Raw genomic sequence first — 19,299 nt, 5'->3', positions numbered from 1 at the left:
CACCTTATACTCTAGAATATCCGGTATTTATTAGGAGTGTGATGTTAAAAATGACTGATATTGACGCATATGATGCAGAGTGGGTAAACCGACGTAGGCGGTCGGGCCTCACACACAGCAACTCACCTCTTGTTGTGCTGTGGGCTTAATGTTCGGGGTCAGGTTGGGAAGAGTGATGGAGAATGAATGTTTAGTGAATGTGAGTGTGTTCTTGACTCTAGTCACCCCCTACTAGGGGGATTTGGATTCAGTGGAAAGGTAAGTAGGTAAATACACGTTACCGTTTTTTTTCTCCGAGTGCTTGCTCTGCCCGTGGAAGGAAGAGGCGAGCGGCGGCGGGGTCTCGGACGGGTGTCCCCTGCCGTCGGCCGACGAAGAGCTGAGGCGAGTGTTGGGGTGACGTTTGGGTTTCGCCGGCGGGCAGCGTCCGGCGTGTTGCGATTGGCCGTCGGCGTAATCTTCGTTTTCCAGGTCGGCGTCTCCGGCGCCCACCGCGTGGCAGGACTGGGAACGCGGCGCCATGGCCGAGGCACAGGAGTGGGGGGAAAGGTCCTGGGAGGCCGGCATGGTCATGAAGCCCATCCGGAAATGGCGGCGGAAGGAGCTCAAGTCCCGGACTTTGCCCACCGTCGCCGAGGGATCGTTCTGAGACGAGCTGCGGGGGCCAAAATACAAACCTTGTTTACTCGGTTGGATTTTCATTTCCTTCCGGTACAACAAGGGTAGGCAAACTGTGGCATCGGGTTGAATACATTTGCGCATGGGCCAAAGAAAAAGGAGCTGGCTGATGTACGTCATTTTTTGTATTGACCCTTCGATCATAACCACACCAGGACGGACGGTAGTAACTCGTAGTAAACAGTGTGGGGGGGGGGGGGGGGGGGGGGCAGTAAACAACCTTCCTCCTGACATATTCACACATCTCCACAAATTGTCCAGTCTACCTGACTTCAGTCCGCACCGTCTGTACCATTATATCATAAATGGAGTATCCCCATACACCAGTGCTGATCTAAAAGCTTATAGTCTGGATGCTTACCAGCTCTTGACGGTGAATGTAATAGAACAGTAAAACACGGGGAATTGGCGACTTGCGTGTAAAAAATATTTATTTTGGCGAAATGACATTTTCACTTCCGAACGGTCGTTTCTCATTTTATCCGTTAGAAATTTGGCAGTTGGTTTTTTGTAATGAGCTTTACGGTAAAGCACATAATAGTTTTCATTGTATGTGCTATTCAGAAGATTACTGCTTTGAACTCTGGGTAATCACAATAAAATGCTGTCATGATTACTGATTCGGGGCACCTGAGGCTGCCCCGTTGGCGCCAACAGCCACGAGACCTGATTGGGTGTTGGACTCCTCTGTAAACACCCAAAAGTACCTGTCAGACCGTCTGCAAACCTATGCTCTCAGCTAGGCAAGCTTTTGTACGCTCCGACACGATCCTGCCCTGTTTCCTGCCTGATCTCTTTTCTGGACCCATTTCTGTTTTTGCTCCTCTGCCCCGGCCATCGACCTGTTTTTCTCGCTGCCAACGACGACCCTCGCTCGACACGGGAGTGCCACTTCCGCATTCCTCCTACCCATCGGATCGTGGATGCAAGCACTGTTCTCTTTCTTAATAAAAACTGAGAAAACCAACATCATTGGGTCCTGTCTCTTATTTTTTTAAATTTGAAGTCATATTTTTGTAATCTTTTACAAATGATGCAATAATTCATGTTCGTGTAATGGGTGTAGGTATTCTTAATTTACTAGAAAAACATAGGATAACCGTGACGCTGTTCTGACGGTAGCATATGCGGAACGGAAGCTCCTTCATCCGTAAAACAATTCCTACTCAGCCGCGATTTAACAAGCCGGCAATAAGATGATCTCATCGGGCGGCAAACCGTAGGACGAGCTCTCTCGCGATGGCCCGGCTCGCCCGTGAAACGGCAATGTTTCACGCGCAGGCACCCGAGGGACATCCGTGTCAAAATACAATTAGTCTCCGTTTGCAAATAAAAGGCTGGAATGACATCTGCTCGATCGGGACTCTTTGACCCGGTGATGTGAAAAACATCAAGGGATCACGGCTTGTATGGATGAAGACTCAACGTCCCTACAAAATAAAAGTCTTTCCGTCATATTTAAGGAAGGCGATTTAGACGTGGTCAATAGTGCTCCCTCTAGTGCAGGGGTCGGGTGTGGCTCTTTTCAAGAGTACATCGGGCTCGGAGATAAAATTCAAAATGTTCACGTTTTGAGGGTGGAAGTATAATATTGCGTTTCTACCGCTAGCAGCAGGACTGCTGTCGTGCTTTTCTACCTCTGAAGTTGCTAAGAAGAAATGCCTTAATCTTATCTTACCTGTCTAACCAATGAGGAATATATATAAAATATATATACATACAAAACCAACAGGAAACAGGACCGAGTCAAAACCCACGTCTTGCAGGGCAGAGGTTCGTTGACGGACTGACAAAGGAAAAATGAGAGCGCTGAGCTTTGAATGGACGGAAAACCAATCTGTCCATGAGCCGCAGCTGGCGCCACACGGGCGGGGCCAATTGGGTGCTATGGCGACCGTGAATTCTTCATTCTGTGGTCCATTAATACGCGCCGTCCCTTTAAATTTCACGGAAGTGAGCGGCGAGGTGATCCGAAACGGCCGGGCTCACCTTTTCTTGCTTCTGTCTTGGTCCCTCTGCCTCCAATCCAAACGGCTCTTTCGATACAGCAGGTTCATGTCGCTACGGGCTCGTTCGGCCTCGCAGCCGATCACGGCGCAGTGCAGCCGTTTGCTCCGCCTCTCCACGTCACGCAGGAAATGCTCCACCGCCACATCCTGGGCGGAGCCAGAGCTCATGGTACACCAGGCGACCCCGAGACGGTGGCGGGGTGTTTTGTGGCCTGCGGGAATCGAACCCATAGACAGAATTAACCACGGAGCGACTTTGGCTATTAGTGCTTGCCCGCCTACACTAAAGTGCAGTTCTTTGAACACACTTTGATGGAGAAATTGCTCATTTAACCCTCTTGGCAAGCTGGTACATATTATATACATTTCAAATCAATTAGAAAGCATTGAAAAGTAAACACCCACATAGTATACACAAAGCATGCTATGTACATGATTCGGACATATCCATTATACTGTCCTGATGAGCGATATGCATCACCTGTGCCCGCCCCTTTGGCGCCAACTGCCTCAGACACCGGACAGAATATACAAGCAGGAAACTGGACAGAGTCAAAACCTTGTCTTGCGGGCGCAGAAGTTCGTTGACGGTCTGACAAAGGGCGAGTGAGAGCACTGAGCTTAAATCGGAGAGAAGCCAATCTGTCAACGAGCCGTAACTGGCGCTACACGGGCGGGGGCAATTGGGCGCCATGGCAACCGTGACAAAAAATGTATATATTTTATCAAGGTTACGTAGCCATTTTCTTGTTTTACGAGAAAAACTGCTTAAAATATAGTAATAGATTCATGTAGAAAATGAATACCTTTGTGAGACAATCATTTTTATTTTCTAAAGTGTTTACCCATCTCTATTTTCGGGTATTATTTGTAAACACAGAGGGGCAGAAAGTCGTCCCGAGATGAGGATATAACTGAAGACCCGCGGGACACCCTCATTAATTATTAAGTAAATAGGAAATGAAACGGGCAGCACGGCGGCGCAGTGATTAGCGCGTGTGTCTGTCCCTGTGTGCCCCGTGATTGGCTGGCAAGCAGTTGAGGGTGTCCCCTGCCCACTGCCTGAAGATAGCTGTGATGGGCTCCAGCACCCCCGCGGCCCTACTGGGGATAAGCGGTACAGATAATGGATGGACGGATGGTCGGTTCAAATTGTCCCTAGCTGTGAATGAGCGAGTGAAATGTCTGTCCCTGTGTGCTCTGCGACTGGCTGGCAACCAGTTCAGGGTGCCCTCTGCCCGAAGATAGCTGGGATGGGCTCCAGCACCCCCGCGGCCCTCCTGAGGATAAGAGCTGCAGATCATGGATGGATGGAAATGAAACGTGCATGAAATAACCCATTAAGATAAAGGAAAAGAACCTGAGAGACAGTGGCACTCTACAAGGGACGGCAGCGGCCGTGGTGTTTACCTCCGCCTCCCGCGTATCACCCGGGAACTATTTATACTCGCATCGCCCCGGTTATGAATATTTGAGTAAGCTCGATAACTCAGCTGCTGCAGCGCCTCGCGGGCTGCAGGCTCAAGGCTCCTAGACAGTCATGCGGATTGTCAGATTGTCAGATGCGGCGCATGCACGCCACGGGCGCTCGGCCTATGAGTCCCGACTCCTGTTGCGGGGCAGATCACGTCTCGACGACCGGCGGAGGAAAGCGCGGCCGTCGGATGAATACGCTTTGTTTTGCCGGGGAAAACCTGCTACCTTGCTTTTGTGTGAGGTGGACTTCCTCCTTCTTATTAACCTTGATTCATTTCACGCACCGTACATACAGGACTATAAGTCCCTCCGTCAACTTCACCAAAAAGCCCTCTCGCTATCACGTCCCTCCTGTCCTTCAGCAACTCCACTGGCCCCCAACCTACCATAGAATCAATTCATAAAATCCAGCCCTACAGCTCCATGGCGTTGGAATATATACTAGAAAAATGTTGTTCCAGTTAGTTATCTGACTCCATTAACCAAACACGACCTACATTCATTTAACAATTATACGCGCTCCTTTTTTGAGAGAAAATGAACAAGAGACCGGCAATTCCACACAGGGGGCGGATATGGTTTATTATTCCTAACAGCAGATCTAAATGTACCGACAGGAGACGGCCCCCATCCAGGTTGCCCAGAATCATTTATACATTATCTATCTATCTATCTATCTATCTATCTATCTATCTATCTATCTATCTATCTATCTATCTATCTATCTATCTATCTATCTATCTATCTATCTATCTATCTATCTATCTATCTATCTATCTAGACATCTATCTATCTAGACATCTATCTATCTAGACATCTATCTAGACATCTATCTAGACATCTATCTAGACATCTATCTATCGAACATTGAAGTGGTAGGTAAACGGCTTGTGAGTATTCCCCAGGCTGCAATTCTAGCAAGTAGCATGAAAAATCTAAACAAATTGAATCAATCATTGATCGTCTTTATGTGTTTCCGCGATGAAAAAAAAAACGTATATATTATATATATCCGTTTTTCCGCCATGACAAATGCTTGAGCAGATTTCAAGTGCGTTCTATCTTGGGAAGTGCGAGCTCCTCATCATTTCATAATAAAATATGAACTCCAAAAAGGGCCGTCTGTCATCAAAACCGCACGAGAGGAGGTAAAGCTTGAAGGAGGACGGCCTTTTCTTCCTCTTGCTTTTTTCGGATCGACATCCGGGTTGCGAGACAGAAGGGTAAAAACAAGCACTTGTGCTTATTTTTTTGCATCTTTTTTCTTCTTTGACTAAAATTGGGGAAATTAGTTTTAGAATAAGAAAGTGTATTAGGTGATTAGATTGTTTTTGTTTTTCACGCCTGTTTTTGTATTGTTATGTCTTAGAAAGTTAGTAATCATGCGCTTGACTTGCAGAGAATTAGTTTAAATGAGCAAAATTGTCTGTTATACTATATAGCAGTGGGGTTTTTTTTTTTCAAGAAAACGATTTTTTCTTAAATAAAAAAATCAACAGTGTAGAATAAATAAAATATGTCTTTGAAATAATATTTTAAAATTCAAGGAGAAAAAATACAATGAAATAATTGATGCATGGTTTTATGGTTTTATGGCCTTGTGTCAATCTGACCTCTGAACATGTCACCTGTGGCGTTCCACAGGGTTCTGCAGTTGGCCCCCTTCTGTTTAATATTTATATGCTTCCGCTCCTGCGATTGGCTGGCAACCAGTTCAGGGTGTCCCCCTGCCCACTGCCCGATGAGCGCTGGGATGGGCTCCAGCACCCCCGCGACCCTACTGAGGATAAGCGGTGCAGCTAATGAGACGAGATGCTTCCGCTTGGTGACAAGTATAATATTAGTTTCCTCTGCTATGAACTGTATCTGCTACTGGGGACAGCCACTCCGTTAAGTTGTGGAAATTTGAAGGCCTGTCTTAATAAGATACAAGGATGGGTGTCACTTCACTTTTTTTGCACCTTGACCCAGAAAAAAACCCAAGATGTTGATTTTTGGTCTAGCTCATTGTCTTGATTTCTTCTCAAACACTGCTCTGAACCTTGATGCCGTGCAATGCTCTGCCCAGATTGAAGATCTGCAACCTCAGCGGTTTAAATCCAGACTCAGACATACGTACAGTATACGCAGACCTCATAATTTTGTTTCCCTGTCCCTTTCTGCTGCCTGGTTGGTGGCAGAGTGAGGGAGAAGGACAAACCTGACTGAGTCAGCAGACACCATCGGGATCTGAGACATGTTATCATCTGCATTGCCCAGCTGGCTGACGTGGGTCGCTGCGTCTTCTCTGTTTTGAACTTTTTGAACCATTTTAGTGATGACATATTTTTATTGTTAATGTTGAAGACGTTTTGTGTATTTGTACTCCATGCAACATCTATAGCAGCCAAGTTCACCCTATCTCTTGTGTGGCCTTTCTCAGGTTTAAGATCAGGGGGATGTTGTCATTGCAACCGTGCAGGTTTTGAGACATTTTCTGATCGAGCGCGTCACATATAAATGCGACTCGACTTGACTCGGATGTATTTTCGATCGAGGGCGATTCTGATGAGAAATGTCCGCCTTCTTTGGCAAAAGCGAGCCGAATGTCAGTCGGCGAACAAAAAGCCACCGCCCTCCGTAGTGTGAGCATCTCACGACCCGGTCCAGGAAGCCCGCTGACTTTTGTCGTGACGCCTAATTCTTTTTGTCAAGTCTCGGCGGTCATGCGTCGTATCGGCACGACGTCTGCTATTCTGGCATCCCCCTGCCCGGACCACCAACCGCCGCCGAGCTCGCTGACTCCACTTTAATTAAGTGAAGCTTGTGCTTTTGTACGAGGGGGTCCTTCTAGTGTGTATGACGAGTATTAGATAGCATCAAACATTGTACATAGTATTGAATGCAACTGTATGCCTCAAAAGCTAGACTCTTTTCATGGAGATCAATTAATGGGCATCGTATTCTTATCTGTATCTTTTCAAATTCAAACAGAAAGTCATGTTTGGTCCATAATATATCGAGCAAAGTTTCAACAATAGTTTACACTCACGGTGTTAAACCAACGGACCCCGATTTGATATGGAAGCTCAGTAAAAAATGTATGTTCATTGTTTATGATTTAAAAAATCCACAGAACAAACAGTAAACAACAAAAACGCCAGTCAATAACCCAGAGCAAGTGGTGAGGGGTAGGATTTGGTTGGTCCCTGCACTCATAGCCATAGCACATTCCCCTAAATATATTCATATCCTTACCGTTTGCAGTATTTTATGACATTTTTACCAAAGAACTTTGCTCGCACCCTGTTTTGAAAACATCATTTACGACAAAAATAAACCTTAAAATATTTGGTCTACCTCTGTAAAGGATCAAACTATTTTACTTTCATGGCTCTTTGAGTAAAAAGTACTCGAGTACTTTTAAGATGAGGGGATGTTGTCATTGCAACCTTTGCAGGTTTTGAAACATTTTGTGATTGAGGGCTTCACAAATACATTCAGATTGCTCGAAGTAAAAAGAGTACCTGACCTCTGATTTAATGCTAGCATAAGTAATGGTTTTTATTTGCCTATAAATTTGACATCTCTGGAAAAATAAAAAAGCATGTGTTCTAGATTTTTTAGGTTTTAAGTCAGGGGATGGTGTAATAATAGTCTGTAGTGTGTAACAGTCTGTCATCTGTATAGTCCTTTGAGAATTCTTGTTACAAATAAACATGATTTGACATCTTTAAAAGCTTCTGACAGCTAAGTGTTTATTGTTTGCATTGTCGCTGCTGCTAACAGCCATGCTAATGCTAACTTCCGCACCGCTGGCTACTGATGCTAGCCGCACGCTAACACAGCTAGCAGCCGCACGGGCAAGAACACGTTCTGAAAAGAGTCCGGCGACTGCCGTAAACTCTAAACTGAAAGCTCTCGAAAACCAAAAGGATTCTTGCCATTGTTCTGATCACTATTTTGGAGGCGTCTGCGGGGTCCGCTAATGCTTGAATTGGCCGATCGAAACCGGAAGGCAGACGGCGCCGTGATTCATAGAAGCAGAGCCGTACGCAATTCAGCAGAAAACTCACTCATCCGCGACAGCCGTCGGATCGCACGTGCGCTCAAATCACAAATATTTGCCCGGCGTGCACGCTCACAATCAACCTTGGAGGAAACGAAAAAGCCCATGTTGTCATGATTACTGATGGGACTCGGTTGTGCCCGCTCGTTGGGCGCCACTCGCCGCGGGTTCTGATTTGCTCCCGATCAGTACTTTTACCCAATCCTGTTGTCAGCCCGTCCGCAAACCCCAGTTAACACTAGGCAAGCCTTTTTCGACCCTGACTCCCACCTGTCTTGTTTTTGCTCCCGTCCATCTCCCCCGTTTTGATCCTGACCACAACTGCTCTCCCGTCCCGACTTACGACCCATTTTTGATCTCGACTATGTCTACTCTTCCGTCCCGGCTACCGACCAGTTTTCGCCCCCTGACACCACCATTGCCCCCTACGGAAGATTCCCTTCCTGTGTTCGGATCACAATCCAGGTACGAGAGCGATTTTCTTCCCGCGGCCAGCGAACACCGGATCGTGGGCGCAGCCCTTCCTCTCTCTTTTATTAAAACCTGTGGTCAACGTCACGCAAGCGGGTCCTGTTTCCGTCCGGGTCCTGACAGATGTGGCTAGAAAAGTAATCATAAAGAGAAATAACGGATCGATTCGATCTCGTTTTGTGAAACGCAAAACCGCAAAGGCCCGTCACGAGCATGGGCGGCGGCTTAGGAAAGAGGGCGGGGCACGGATGCATACGCAAATCCCAAATGAGATGATCGGAGCGGATTTGAATACGGCGTGCCTCCTTCCCGCGAGGCTTCCCAAATAACATTCTTTGATGGCGTCGCTTTATCGCTTCCGCCAAGCGATTTAACGTTCAGGCTTGATGGCCAATAATTAGCCGATCGCTGTAATCAAACGATCGCTTTGCTTTCGGACGTTTATTGAAGATGTAGCCTCCGACTTTTACTATTTGATGTCCCCGAGTAACGACGGGGCGTTTACTGACTGCGCGGATTGCGCGGCATCAATTAGGTGGGAGACATTTACAAGAAAGGCGGCAAATGGATTGCCCTTATAACACCCCCGACTCTTTTCTTTCGCCTTTTATTAGGGTCTGAGGCCCGAAACAGACCCCAGACGGGTTGCTAGTTGCTAGTCGATCGCAGAGAACCTCATCCATCCATCCATTAGCTGCGCCGCTTATCCTCAGTAGGGTCGCGGGGGTGCTGGAGCCCACCCCAGCTATCTTCGGGCAGTGGGCAGGGGACACCCTCAACTGGTTGCCAGCCAATCGCAGGGCACACAGGGACAGACAATTTGCTCGCTCATTCCCACCTAGGGACAATTTGGAGCGGCCAATCAACCTGACATGCATGATTTTGGAATGTGGGAGGAAACCGGAGTGCCCGGAGGAAACCCACGCAAGCACGGGGAGAACATGCAAACTCCGCACAGGAAGTCCGGTAGCTGGATTTGAACCCATGACCTCAGAACGGTGCGGCACACGTGCTAACCACTGCACCGCCGCGCTGCCCCGCAGAGAAGCTAACAATGATTATTCACATCGCTATTAGCCGATGGCAGGCGAGGAAAACTGAGAATTCAACCATAAAACAATTGCTCTCCACATAAACTGGGACAAAACAGGGAATAAAACAAGCGTACCCAATGTTTCCTCCTTCCTTTTCGTGTGCTGTATCACAGTTGACTTATCGCAGTTTCGCTAATCTCGCATTGGGTTCTGCATTCTGATAGGCTAAACAGAGGAAGATGCTTTCTGTAGCCAACAAAGATGGACTTCTCCACCCGGTAGACTTGTACTGGGTCTTTGGCACTCCTAGCGGCTGCCTGGCGCTTGTTCAAAAAAAGTTTGATAACGGAAAACGATATGGTTTCTGTAAATATAGGCAGTTTCTATAGCTGTCAGGACCGGAAGGGAGACAGGACCCACTTGCGTGGCGTTTCTCACAAGTTTTATTGGAAGAAAGAGACAACAGAGATCAGGTGATTGCTGGACGCGGGAAGCAGGTCGCTCTGAACGCGGAAGTGGATCTTCCGTAACGAGCGATGGCGGTGTCGGGAACGGAAAACCGGTCTGTACAGGAGAGCAAAACGTGGGGTTCGGAAGCGGGTCGTAAGCCAGGAAAGGAGAGTAGACTTAGTTGGGGACAAGAAGAGGTCAAAAGCCAGGACGAGAGAGTAGATGTGGTCAGGATCAAAAATGGGACAGACAGGAGCAAAAAACAGGTGGGAGTCAGGGTCGAAAAAGGCTTGCCTAGAATTAATGGAGGTTCGCAGATGGGCTGACAAAAGGGGACAGATAGGAGTGGGTTTAAATAGGGACAGAGTGCGAGGCAGTTGGCGCCAAAGGAGCGGGCACAGCTGAATCACATCAGTAATCATGACAATAACGTCCACAAGATGGCAGCAAAGAGTCATGTAAACAAAGGTGGAGCGTGTCCTTTATCCATACAGTTGTGCAATTAAACCACATTATGTTTAAAATCTTAATTTAACAGAACATAAATTGTTTGTAGAAAGAAGGTTTTTATTTGATAAACGCATACTTGAGCCTTTAACTTGAGTTTGTTCGAAAGAAATAAAAAATAAAAAGATGTTTCAACTTGGGTTTTGACTATCGCGGGATGTTTTCGGAACGCAACCTCTGCAAAAAAAGGGGGATGACTGTATTTATGTGTAAACTAGCTCTGTGTTTTTCAACCAATATGCCAGGGCAAACAAGTGTGCCGTGAGAACTTCTCGAGTGTGCCGCAGGACATTGCCGGATTTTTATTTGGCTAAAAGCTGCTCATTGTCATTTTCGGTACCTCCGTTATCTTCTAGGGATCTACCTGCAACGTTCGTCCATATCAGAAGGTGGCCGCAGATTACCGTTTCCATTTCATATACACCTCATGCGGGAGTACAGGGAATTATGTTTCATATAGTATTTCGTATGAGGAAGCTGTTTAAGATTGTACTGGAAACATATAAACTTTTATATACAAGTTTTTTGGGGGGGGTTGTCCAATATGGCTTTTTCAACATTTTGGGTGGCCTGAATTTTACAGAAAAAAAAGCGAGAACTGTCCTACTGTGTTATCTTGGTACAACACACACTAAGTATAAGTTTAAAAGATCTTAATCCCGAATGTTGCCCGAAATTATAGTCGGCCCTCTAATGTCAATCATGACGTTCAGGTTTGGGCCAGGCTTCATTTTTGCTGACTTTTTTTTTAGATTGTTTGCAATGACCCACCTGTCATTTTACTTTGTTTCTTTTTCTTTGTCTTAAGTGGTGAAGGGTGAGGAGGGTTCAGCCAAAATCACCCTTGCTCCTGCTAAGTCCTCACCCATGAAATATAAAAAACAGGTTTTCCTCGGGCTCGGTCGCTCAAATAGAGTTAATTGGTCGGGCTTGGGTTGGTTCAGGCTTTAATACCCATGGGTCTGGTCAGGCTTTTAGACATGATCTTACTGTCATAATTACCGATAGGAATCACCCGTGCCCGCTCCTTTGGCGACAACTGCCTCAGACTCTGATTGGCTCTTTGTTCCTATTTAAACCCACTCCTTTCTGTCACCCGTTGTCAGTCCGTCTGCGAACCTCAGTTTATTCTAGGGAAGCTTTTTCGACCCTGACTCACTCCTGTTTTTGCTGTCTGTTCCCGGGCTTCGACACGTTTTTTTGATCCTGACCACGTTTTTTGCTCTCATCACCCGGCTACCGAACCGTTTTTCTGTTCCCGACACCGCCATCGCTCGCCACGTAAGTCCCACTTCCGCGTTCACAGTGACCTGCTTCCCGCGTCCAGCGACCTGTTTCCGTTCCGGTCCTGACACTTACCTGAAACGCACAGGTGTAAGCAAAACGTAAGGCAAATGTACTTTCTTTCAGTGCGGCCAGGTATTAAACGAGCCGAGGCCCGAAACTAGTCCCTAGCCGGTGATTGCTAAACACCGACATAGAGGACAAAATATCCTCCTACTCTACAACTCCCAATCGTTTGTCACGCTGCGCTTTTTTTGCTAATCTCCCCAATTCGACATCCCAGCCCGACTGCCAAAATCGCGGAAGCCAGACAACGCAGAGTCTCAGTCTGGAGTTTGAGCCGGCGGGTGGGGCGGTTGAGGGGCGGCCGACGGGCGGCTGAGGATGGGGGCGGGCGGGGTAGCAGACGGAGTATGCGGCACCGTTCTGGAAAAGTCACATTGCTGCCAAAAAAAAGGAAGAGAAGCCAAAGGCGGGGTGGAACCAAACGCAGATTCTACAATGAAATGCAGAGAAAAATGCTCGGCGAGACGGGAACATCGGGAGCGGCATAATGAGGAAACGATGACGGGAAGGGATGAAGGATACGGCGAGAGATGGGCATCCTCCAGGAACGGGGGAAGGGGGGAGCAATCGAGCTTCTCACACGACTCACTGTGTGCGGTCTCTTAGCAACACTGTCGGCCTCGCATCTCCTTCCTGGCCGCCGAATAAGCACCGACGCCGACCCTCGCCGTACGTTTCCGCGCTAGCGTCAAAAAAAAAAAGATAGGGAAAAAACCCCGGGTCTTATTTGCATCCCTTGGGAAAAATAACACCCCGGCGGAAGGCAAAGGCAGAAAACGCCGTCGTCCGGAGATAGCATCTGTAACCCGTAGCAACCACTACCTACTACTCAGCGATGCGCCACCTGCGCATGAGGGACGGCTTCCGATGCCACACCGTACCTTCACCTTCGTCGTTGCCTCGGGGTTAATATTTTCCGGGTTCGATCCCGACATTCAAATCGAAATGTGACTTTTGAAGCAGGGAAAAATACCAACGAGCCAGCATATCCCATGCGAACGGCTAGTACCGACGAACACAAAACAGTGCATTTTTACCGATTTGTGTTGTCTTTTATTATACACCTATTATGTTTGTCGAGTGTCAGGACCGGAACGGAGACAGGACCCACTTGCGTTGCGTTTCTCACAAGGGAAAGGGTTGCGCCCAAGATCCAGGGATTGCTGGACGCGGGAAGCAAGTCGCTCTGGTATTCGGATTGTGCTCCGAACGCGGAAGTGGATCATCCGTGGCGAGTGATGCTAGTGTCGGGGACGGAAAACGGGTCAGGAGAGCAAAAACGTGGTCAGAAGCGAGTCGTAAGCCAGGAAAGGAGAGTAGACGCGGTCAGGTTCAAAAATGGGTCCAAGCCGGGGAACAGACAGGGGCAAAAAACAGGACAGGTGGGAGTCAGGGTCGAAAAAGGCTTGCCTAGTGTTCACTGAGGTTCGCAGACGGATTGACAAAAGGGGACAGATAGACGTGGGTTTAAATAGGGACAGGGAGCCAATCAGAGTCCGGGGCAGTTGGCGCCAAAGGACGGATTGTATTATTTTGTCCGTTTCAAATGTTTTCAGATTTCACAAAAAATGTCTAAAAAAAAATACAAAGAGTTTCTTCCTCATAATTCATATTTTTATTAGAGAAGAAAACGTAATATATGAAATAAAAAAAACAATACTTAAAATGCATTCCATTTATAGGAGAATTTTATACGAGAGATGTTTGCAAAAACTGAAAAACTTGAATGAAACTGTTTTGCTATTTGGAGCCACAAGTGTTGAAATAAATCTATTTTAAAACACACAGTGAATTTCGAAAAAATATTAGAAATGAAAATGAAATAGTAATAAATATTTGATAGGCATGGCATAAATAATTCCATTTTTAACAAGGGGGTTTGAAAAGGGTTCCATCCAATTTCCACAATGTACAATCCATTTCTTAATTGGTAAGTCGGACCGATAAAAGCCAGAATCTCGTTCCTGTCGTTCCCGAAGCCGTTTGGAATCCGCTCCTCGTAAACGTTCCAACTAAACGGACGATAAATATTTCATCGACGGCGACAAAAACACGAATCGGGCAAAAAGCTTTTTTCCGCCGCATTGGCCCCCGTCAAAGACCCCCGTCAAAGACCCCCATTAAAGACCCCCCTTCCTCTTCCTTTATCAAAGTTGACCAGGAGGCCGACGCGAACCGCCAGAATGTATTGATCATCACGGTAAAGTCTGGTATGAATAAAGGTAGTGTTTGAAGGTGAAGAGCGTGGAGATTATTGCCTGGCTCGCCCCGAGCATGACATTCCGTTCGCCGAAGCGGAAGACTTCCTCACGGGCTGCGAGTACAAATCCGCCATTGTTCCGCAACAAGATCGGAATGAGTGAAGATAATGTTTCAGCTCGCGAGTGAACAAATAGTACAGACTCTGAAATAGATGTTAAAAGGGAATTTTGACGCTCCTTCAGATAAGTTTTGTTGTTTTCGGAAAATGACGATAACATTTGTCAATGAGTATGTTGTCTCTATCGTATCGAAATCATGGAAGGGTCTGAACTTTTTATCGCCGGTGCATGTCCACTGTGAGAGAGATAAACTAAAAAGAAAAATCCAGAAATCACAATGCATGATTTTTTTTAACAATTTATTCGTGTGATAGAGCTGCTAATAAGGATTTGAATACCTGAGAAAATGAAGGTTAACATCTGGTACGGTAGCCTTTGTTTGCGATGACAGAGGTCAGACGTTTCCTGTCGTTTTTTGCATACACTGCAGGAGGGATCTTGGCCCACTCCTCCACACGATCTTCTCTAAATCGGTCAGGTTTCTGGGCTGTTGCTGAGAAACATGGAGTTTGAGCTCCCTCAAAAGATTTTCGATTGGGTTCGGGTCTGGAGACTGGCTGGGCCACGCTAGAACCTCGATATGTTTCTTACGGAGCCACTCCTTCAGATCGTCGTCATGTCGGAAGATCCAGCTTCAATGCTCTGACTGAGGAAAGGAGGTTGTTCCCCAAAATCTCACAATACACGGCCTCAATCGTCCTCTCTTTAATGCAGTGCACTTGTTTTTTACAATTGTGCGACAAAACACACCCAAAGCATGATGCTACCACCCCCGTGCTTCACAGTAAGGATGCTGTTCTGCGGATTGTTCTCATCATTCTTCCTCCTCCAAACACGCTTAGTGGAATTATGACTAAAAAGTTCCATTTGGTCTCATCTGACCACAAAACCTTCTCCCATGACTCCTCTGTATCATCCAAATAGTCAGATGCAAACTTAAGACGGGCCTTTACATGTGCGGGTCTAAGCCGGGGAACCTTTCGTGCCATGCATGATTTCAAATCGTGACGTCTTAGTGTATCACCCACAGTAACCATGGAAACGGTGGTCCCAGCTCCTGTCGTGTAGTTCCGGGCTGATTCCTCACCTTTCTTCAAATCACTGAGACCCCAAGAGGTGATATCTTGCATGGGGCTCCACTCTGATTGAGATTGACCGTCATGTTGAGGTTCTTCCTTTTTGTAATGATTGCTCCAACAGTGGACCTTTTTTCACCAATTGCTTTGTAGCCCTTTCCAGCCTTTTGTCTCTGGTGTCTTTGGGCAGCTCTTTGGTCTTCACCATGTTACAAGTTCAAGTCTTACTGATTGTATGGGAAGGACTGGTGTCTTAATGCAGCTAACAACCACATACAGGTACATCTGATTCAGGATGATAGATTGAGTACAGGTGGACTTCTAATGGGCGGACTAACAGGTCTTTCAGGGTCAGAATTCTAGATGATAGGTGACAGGTGTTTAAATACTTGTTTGCAGCTGTATCACACCACTTCATTATTAATTGTTTCTAATTCATTGTTCATTTCTAATATTTTTATCACAATATCCGAATACTACATTAAAACGATACATGAGCCACATCATCCGCCGTCTTTAATACTTTTGCACACGAGTCTTTTGAGGTGTCATTAAAAAGTTGAAAGTTAGATTAGTTCTCTATTAGAGAAGGGTTAAAAATGTCAAACTGAGTTCAAAGAGCCTGTATGCTTTATTTTTCACTGCTTTTATCTTACTTTTTTCAGACCTCATTCAGGAATGGGGTTTGGGAAGAGTGCTGGAGAGTTACCTCATACTGCTTTGAAAGTTTTATTTCTCTTTGTCAGTGAAGCATGCGATCGGTGAAAGTAAGAAAAGGCCTGTTCCTCAGAGTCCAAACGACAACCAAACTTTATTCGAGCGTGTCTAAGAAATGCACGTACTTGCAGGTATCATGACTGAGGCTGCGATCACGAGCCAGGCCATGGCGGCGGAGACGAACGAAGCTCCAAATTCCGTACATCTCTCTTTAAAAATACCCTGCTTATGGTCATAGCACGATCAAATGAAAAAAAAAGGAAATGAAAAATGTTGCACGGTAATACAGAAAAGCAAAGTCACATGGTACGGTTGAAAGAATGACTCCTTTACTCACCGCAGCTCAGAAAATGCCAACCCGCAATCAAAGCTCATGCAAAATTCAACAACAGTTAAGAAAATCCCAACAGCCCTAAGCAAAACACCAATCAGCTGAGCATCCCTGCAAACTCTTTCTCTTTTTTTTTCTCCGGTCTCATTCATCCCCTTCCTGGTGTCAAGCTGCGATCTGGGCTATATTCTCCAAACAAAAACAGAAAAATGTATACGCGCTTGACAGAGAATAAACTATCATAGCTTTTTAAGATTTATAAAGCGCAAATTCACCCAAAACAAACTTGTCCGTATACTACCATCGGTTTTGAGTCGTTGAAAAAGCATCCCTGGAAAAAAAGAATCATCCGTGAGAGAATTACCGTATTTTTTCATCAACCAGAAGAGGATCAGGACCCAAACGCGTGACGATCTTACTCAAGCCTTTTATTTTACGGGAAATGAGGAGTCATGCATGTTAGGCAGCGGCCTGGCGTGGAAAGACAGGAAGCCAGAGACCGACAAGATCGACACAAATTGCTTGAGCAGATATCGGACGGATGGGGTCGATACCGGACAGGACGGGACAGACAGCATTGATATTGAAACAGGATATCGAAATTAAACAGGACAAACTAGACGGGAACGAAAACTGGAGAGAATAATAAACGGGACAAAAATAGACAGGAACGAAACTGAAAACTGTGTCTCAAAAGTGAACATAGATGGTTTAATAGGCTTCCATACGAAGGATTATTTAGCGATTTACAGCCAAAAACTGAGTTTGTTGCAGTTAAACTCTGTTAAAATGTTGTCTTAGATATAACGGACCAGACCCACCAGTAGTATTATCTCGACTTGGCATGTGCGACGATCATTACCGCTTGTGACAATACATGAAATAATTGCGCAACTTCTATTTTATCTCCGAGCAACTCGTGAAAACGACAACAGGTTCCCGACCCCTTCCTGCAATTTTCATTCCAATCACCTTATAGTCCCGTGCGCCTAATATACGGAATAAATATCAGCAAAATCCGTGATTCCTAGAAAGCAAACCGCTTCGGCCGCTGATTGAAAGAAACAGCAAAAGCGTCGGCGTGATTAGCCGACCGGGTAGGCCGACGAGTCGGCGAGCGGTACGGGAGCATTCGGGTCGGCCCACTCCTCTCCAGTTCCCACACTTGTCTCCCACTCGTTTTTCCGCCCAGACCACGCTAAAGACTGCCTGGAATTCACTGGCAGGCGAGCCCTTCACCCTTTATTGTCCAGGTATCATACAGGCCACCAGGAATGAAAGACTCCAAAATCCTATTATGAGTCATTACTTTTAGCTAGAACAACCCAAACTTCCAAATCTACCATTAGCACATGTTAAGACAATGTCATAACAGTTTAAAATGATAAACAAAACAAAGAACTGATTTGGATTTTTCAGGATTATAATGAAGAGGAGACTGGAACTGGAACAACATCCACTAGAATGAAATGCGAAAAAGTCTTGCTCTCTCAGCTGCCCATATAAGTGTGTGGTGGATAATGAAGCAGTTCCTGGAGGGAGAGACCCACATCACGCATGAACCATTTATATTTATATATAATTTTTCTCGCGCAAGCATTTTCTTTTTCATTTTAATAATAATAATAATAATAATAATAATTTCCTTGTATTGTCATTCTGTGTAACAATGTACACAGAACGAAATGTCGATTGCACCTGACCCGTTGTTTTGACCCCTTAGTACAAAACTCAATTCCAATGAAGTTGGGAAAGTGTGTTAATTGCAAATAAAAATTGATCCAAGTAAATTGCAAATTCTTTTCAACCCATATTTAAATGAATGCACAGCAAAGACAACATATTTATTGTCTTCACTCATAAACTTTATTGTTTTGGGAGAAAATCATCAACTCTGTAATTTGATGACAGCAACACGTGCCAAAATAGTTGGGACAGGTGTCAATAACTACTCAGAAAGTGGATGAATGGAAATCAACCAACTATTTGCAGGTGAACAGATGAATTAGCAACAGGTGAGAGTTGTTACTGGGTATAAAAAAGGGAGACCCGAACAAGCTAAGTCATTCACATGCAAGGATGGGGCGAGGTTCACCTCTTTGTGAACAACTGCGTGAGCAAATTGTTGAACAGTTTAAAAACAACATTCCTCAAAGTACAATTGCAAGGAATTTAGGGATATCATCATCTACCGTCCATAATATTGTGAAAAGGTTCAGGGAATCTGGAGAAATCACTGTGCGTAAACGGCATGGCCGTAAACCATTATTGAATGCCCGTGACCTCCGAGCCCTCAAGCGGTACTGCATTAAGAACCGACATCAATGTGTAAAGGACATCACCACATGGGCTCAGGAACACTTTGGAAAACCACTGTCAGTCAATACAGTTCGACGCTATATCCGTAAGTGTGGGTTAAAACTTTATGTTGCAAAGCGTAAGCCATTCATCAACAACATCCAGAAACGCCGCAGGGTTCTCTGGGCCCGAGCCCATCTAAAATGGACTGATACAAAGTGGAAAAGTGTTCTGTGGTCTGATGAGTCAGTTTTCCAAATTGTGTTTGGAAATTGTGGACGTCGTGTCCTCCGGTCCAAAGAAGAACAGAACCACCCAGACTGTTATGCACGCAAAGTGCAAAAGCCAGCATCTGTGATGGTATGGGGGTGCATGAGTGGCCAAGGAATGGGTAACCTGCACATCTGTGAAGGCACCATTAATGCAGAAAAGTACATTCAGGTTTTGGAACAAAGTATGTTGCCATCCAAACAGAATCTTTACCATGGGCGCCCTTGCTTCTTCCAGCAGGATAATGCCAAGCCACACACTGC

At 45.9% G+C, this 19,299-nt stretch overlaps 1 protein-coding gene across 2 annotated transcripts in view; it reads right to left on the bottom strand.

Moving 5' to 3' along the window:
- nyap1 (neuronal tyrosine phosphorylated phosphoinositide-3-kinase adaptor 1) overlaps nucleotides 1-19,299 on the bottom strand; it is a 43,992-nt gene that overhangs the window by 13,887 nt on the left and 10,806 nt on the right. The window contains exons 2-3 of one of the 2 annotated variants that reach the window (XM_088321361.1): nucleotides 2,668-2,899; nucleotides 282-655 (exon numbers count right to left, since the gene is read on the bottom strand). In XM_088321361.1, coding sequence (XP_088177487.1) covers nucleotides 282-655; nucleotides 2,668-2,855 — 562 coding nt within the window. In that variant the 5' untranslated portion in view covers nucleotides 2,856-2,899. Of the gene's footprint in view, nucleotides 1-281; nucleotides 656-2,667; nucleotides 3,063-19,299 lie in introns of those variants that run through there. The other variant, XM_088321360.1, reaches the window with a different exon arrangement.

Source organism: Urocampus carinirostris, chromosome 17 (assembly GCF_059441175.1).
Source record: "Urocampus carinirostris isolate Australia breed hairy pipefish chromosome 17, RoL_Ucar_1.0, whole genome shotgun sequence".
In the NCBI taxonomy this organism is placed as follows: domain Eukaryota; kingdom Metazoa; phylum Chordata; class Actinopteri; order Syngnathiformes; family Syngnathidae; genus Urocampus; species Urocampus carinirostris.
Note: the sequence above shows the minus strand (reverse complement) of the source record. Positions and strands in the feature narration are given on the sequence as shown.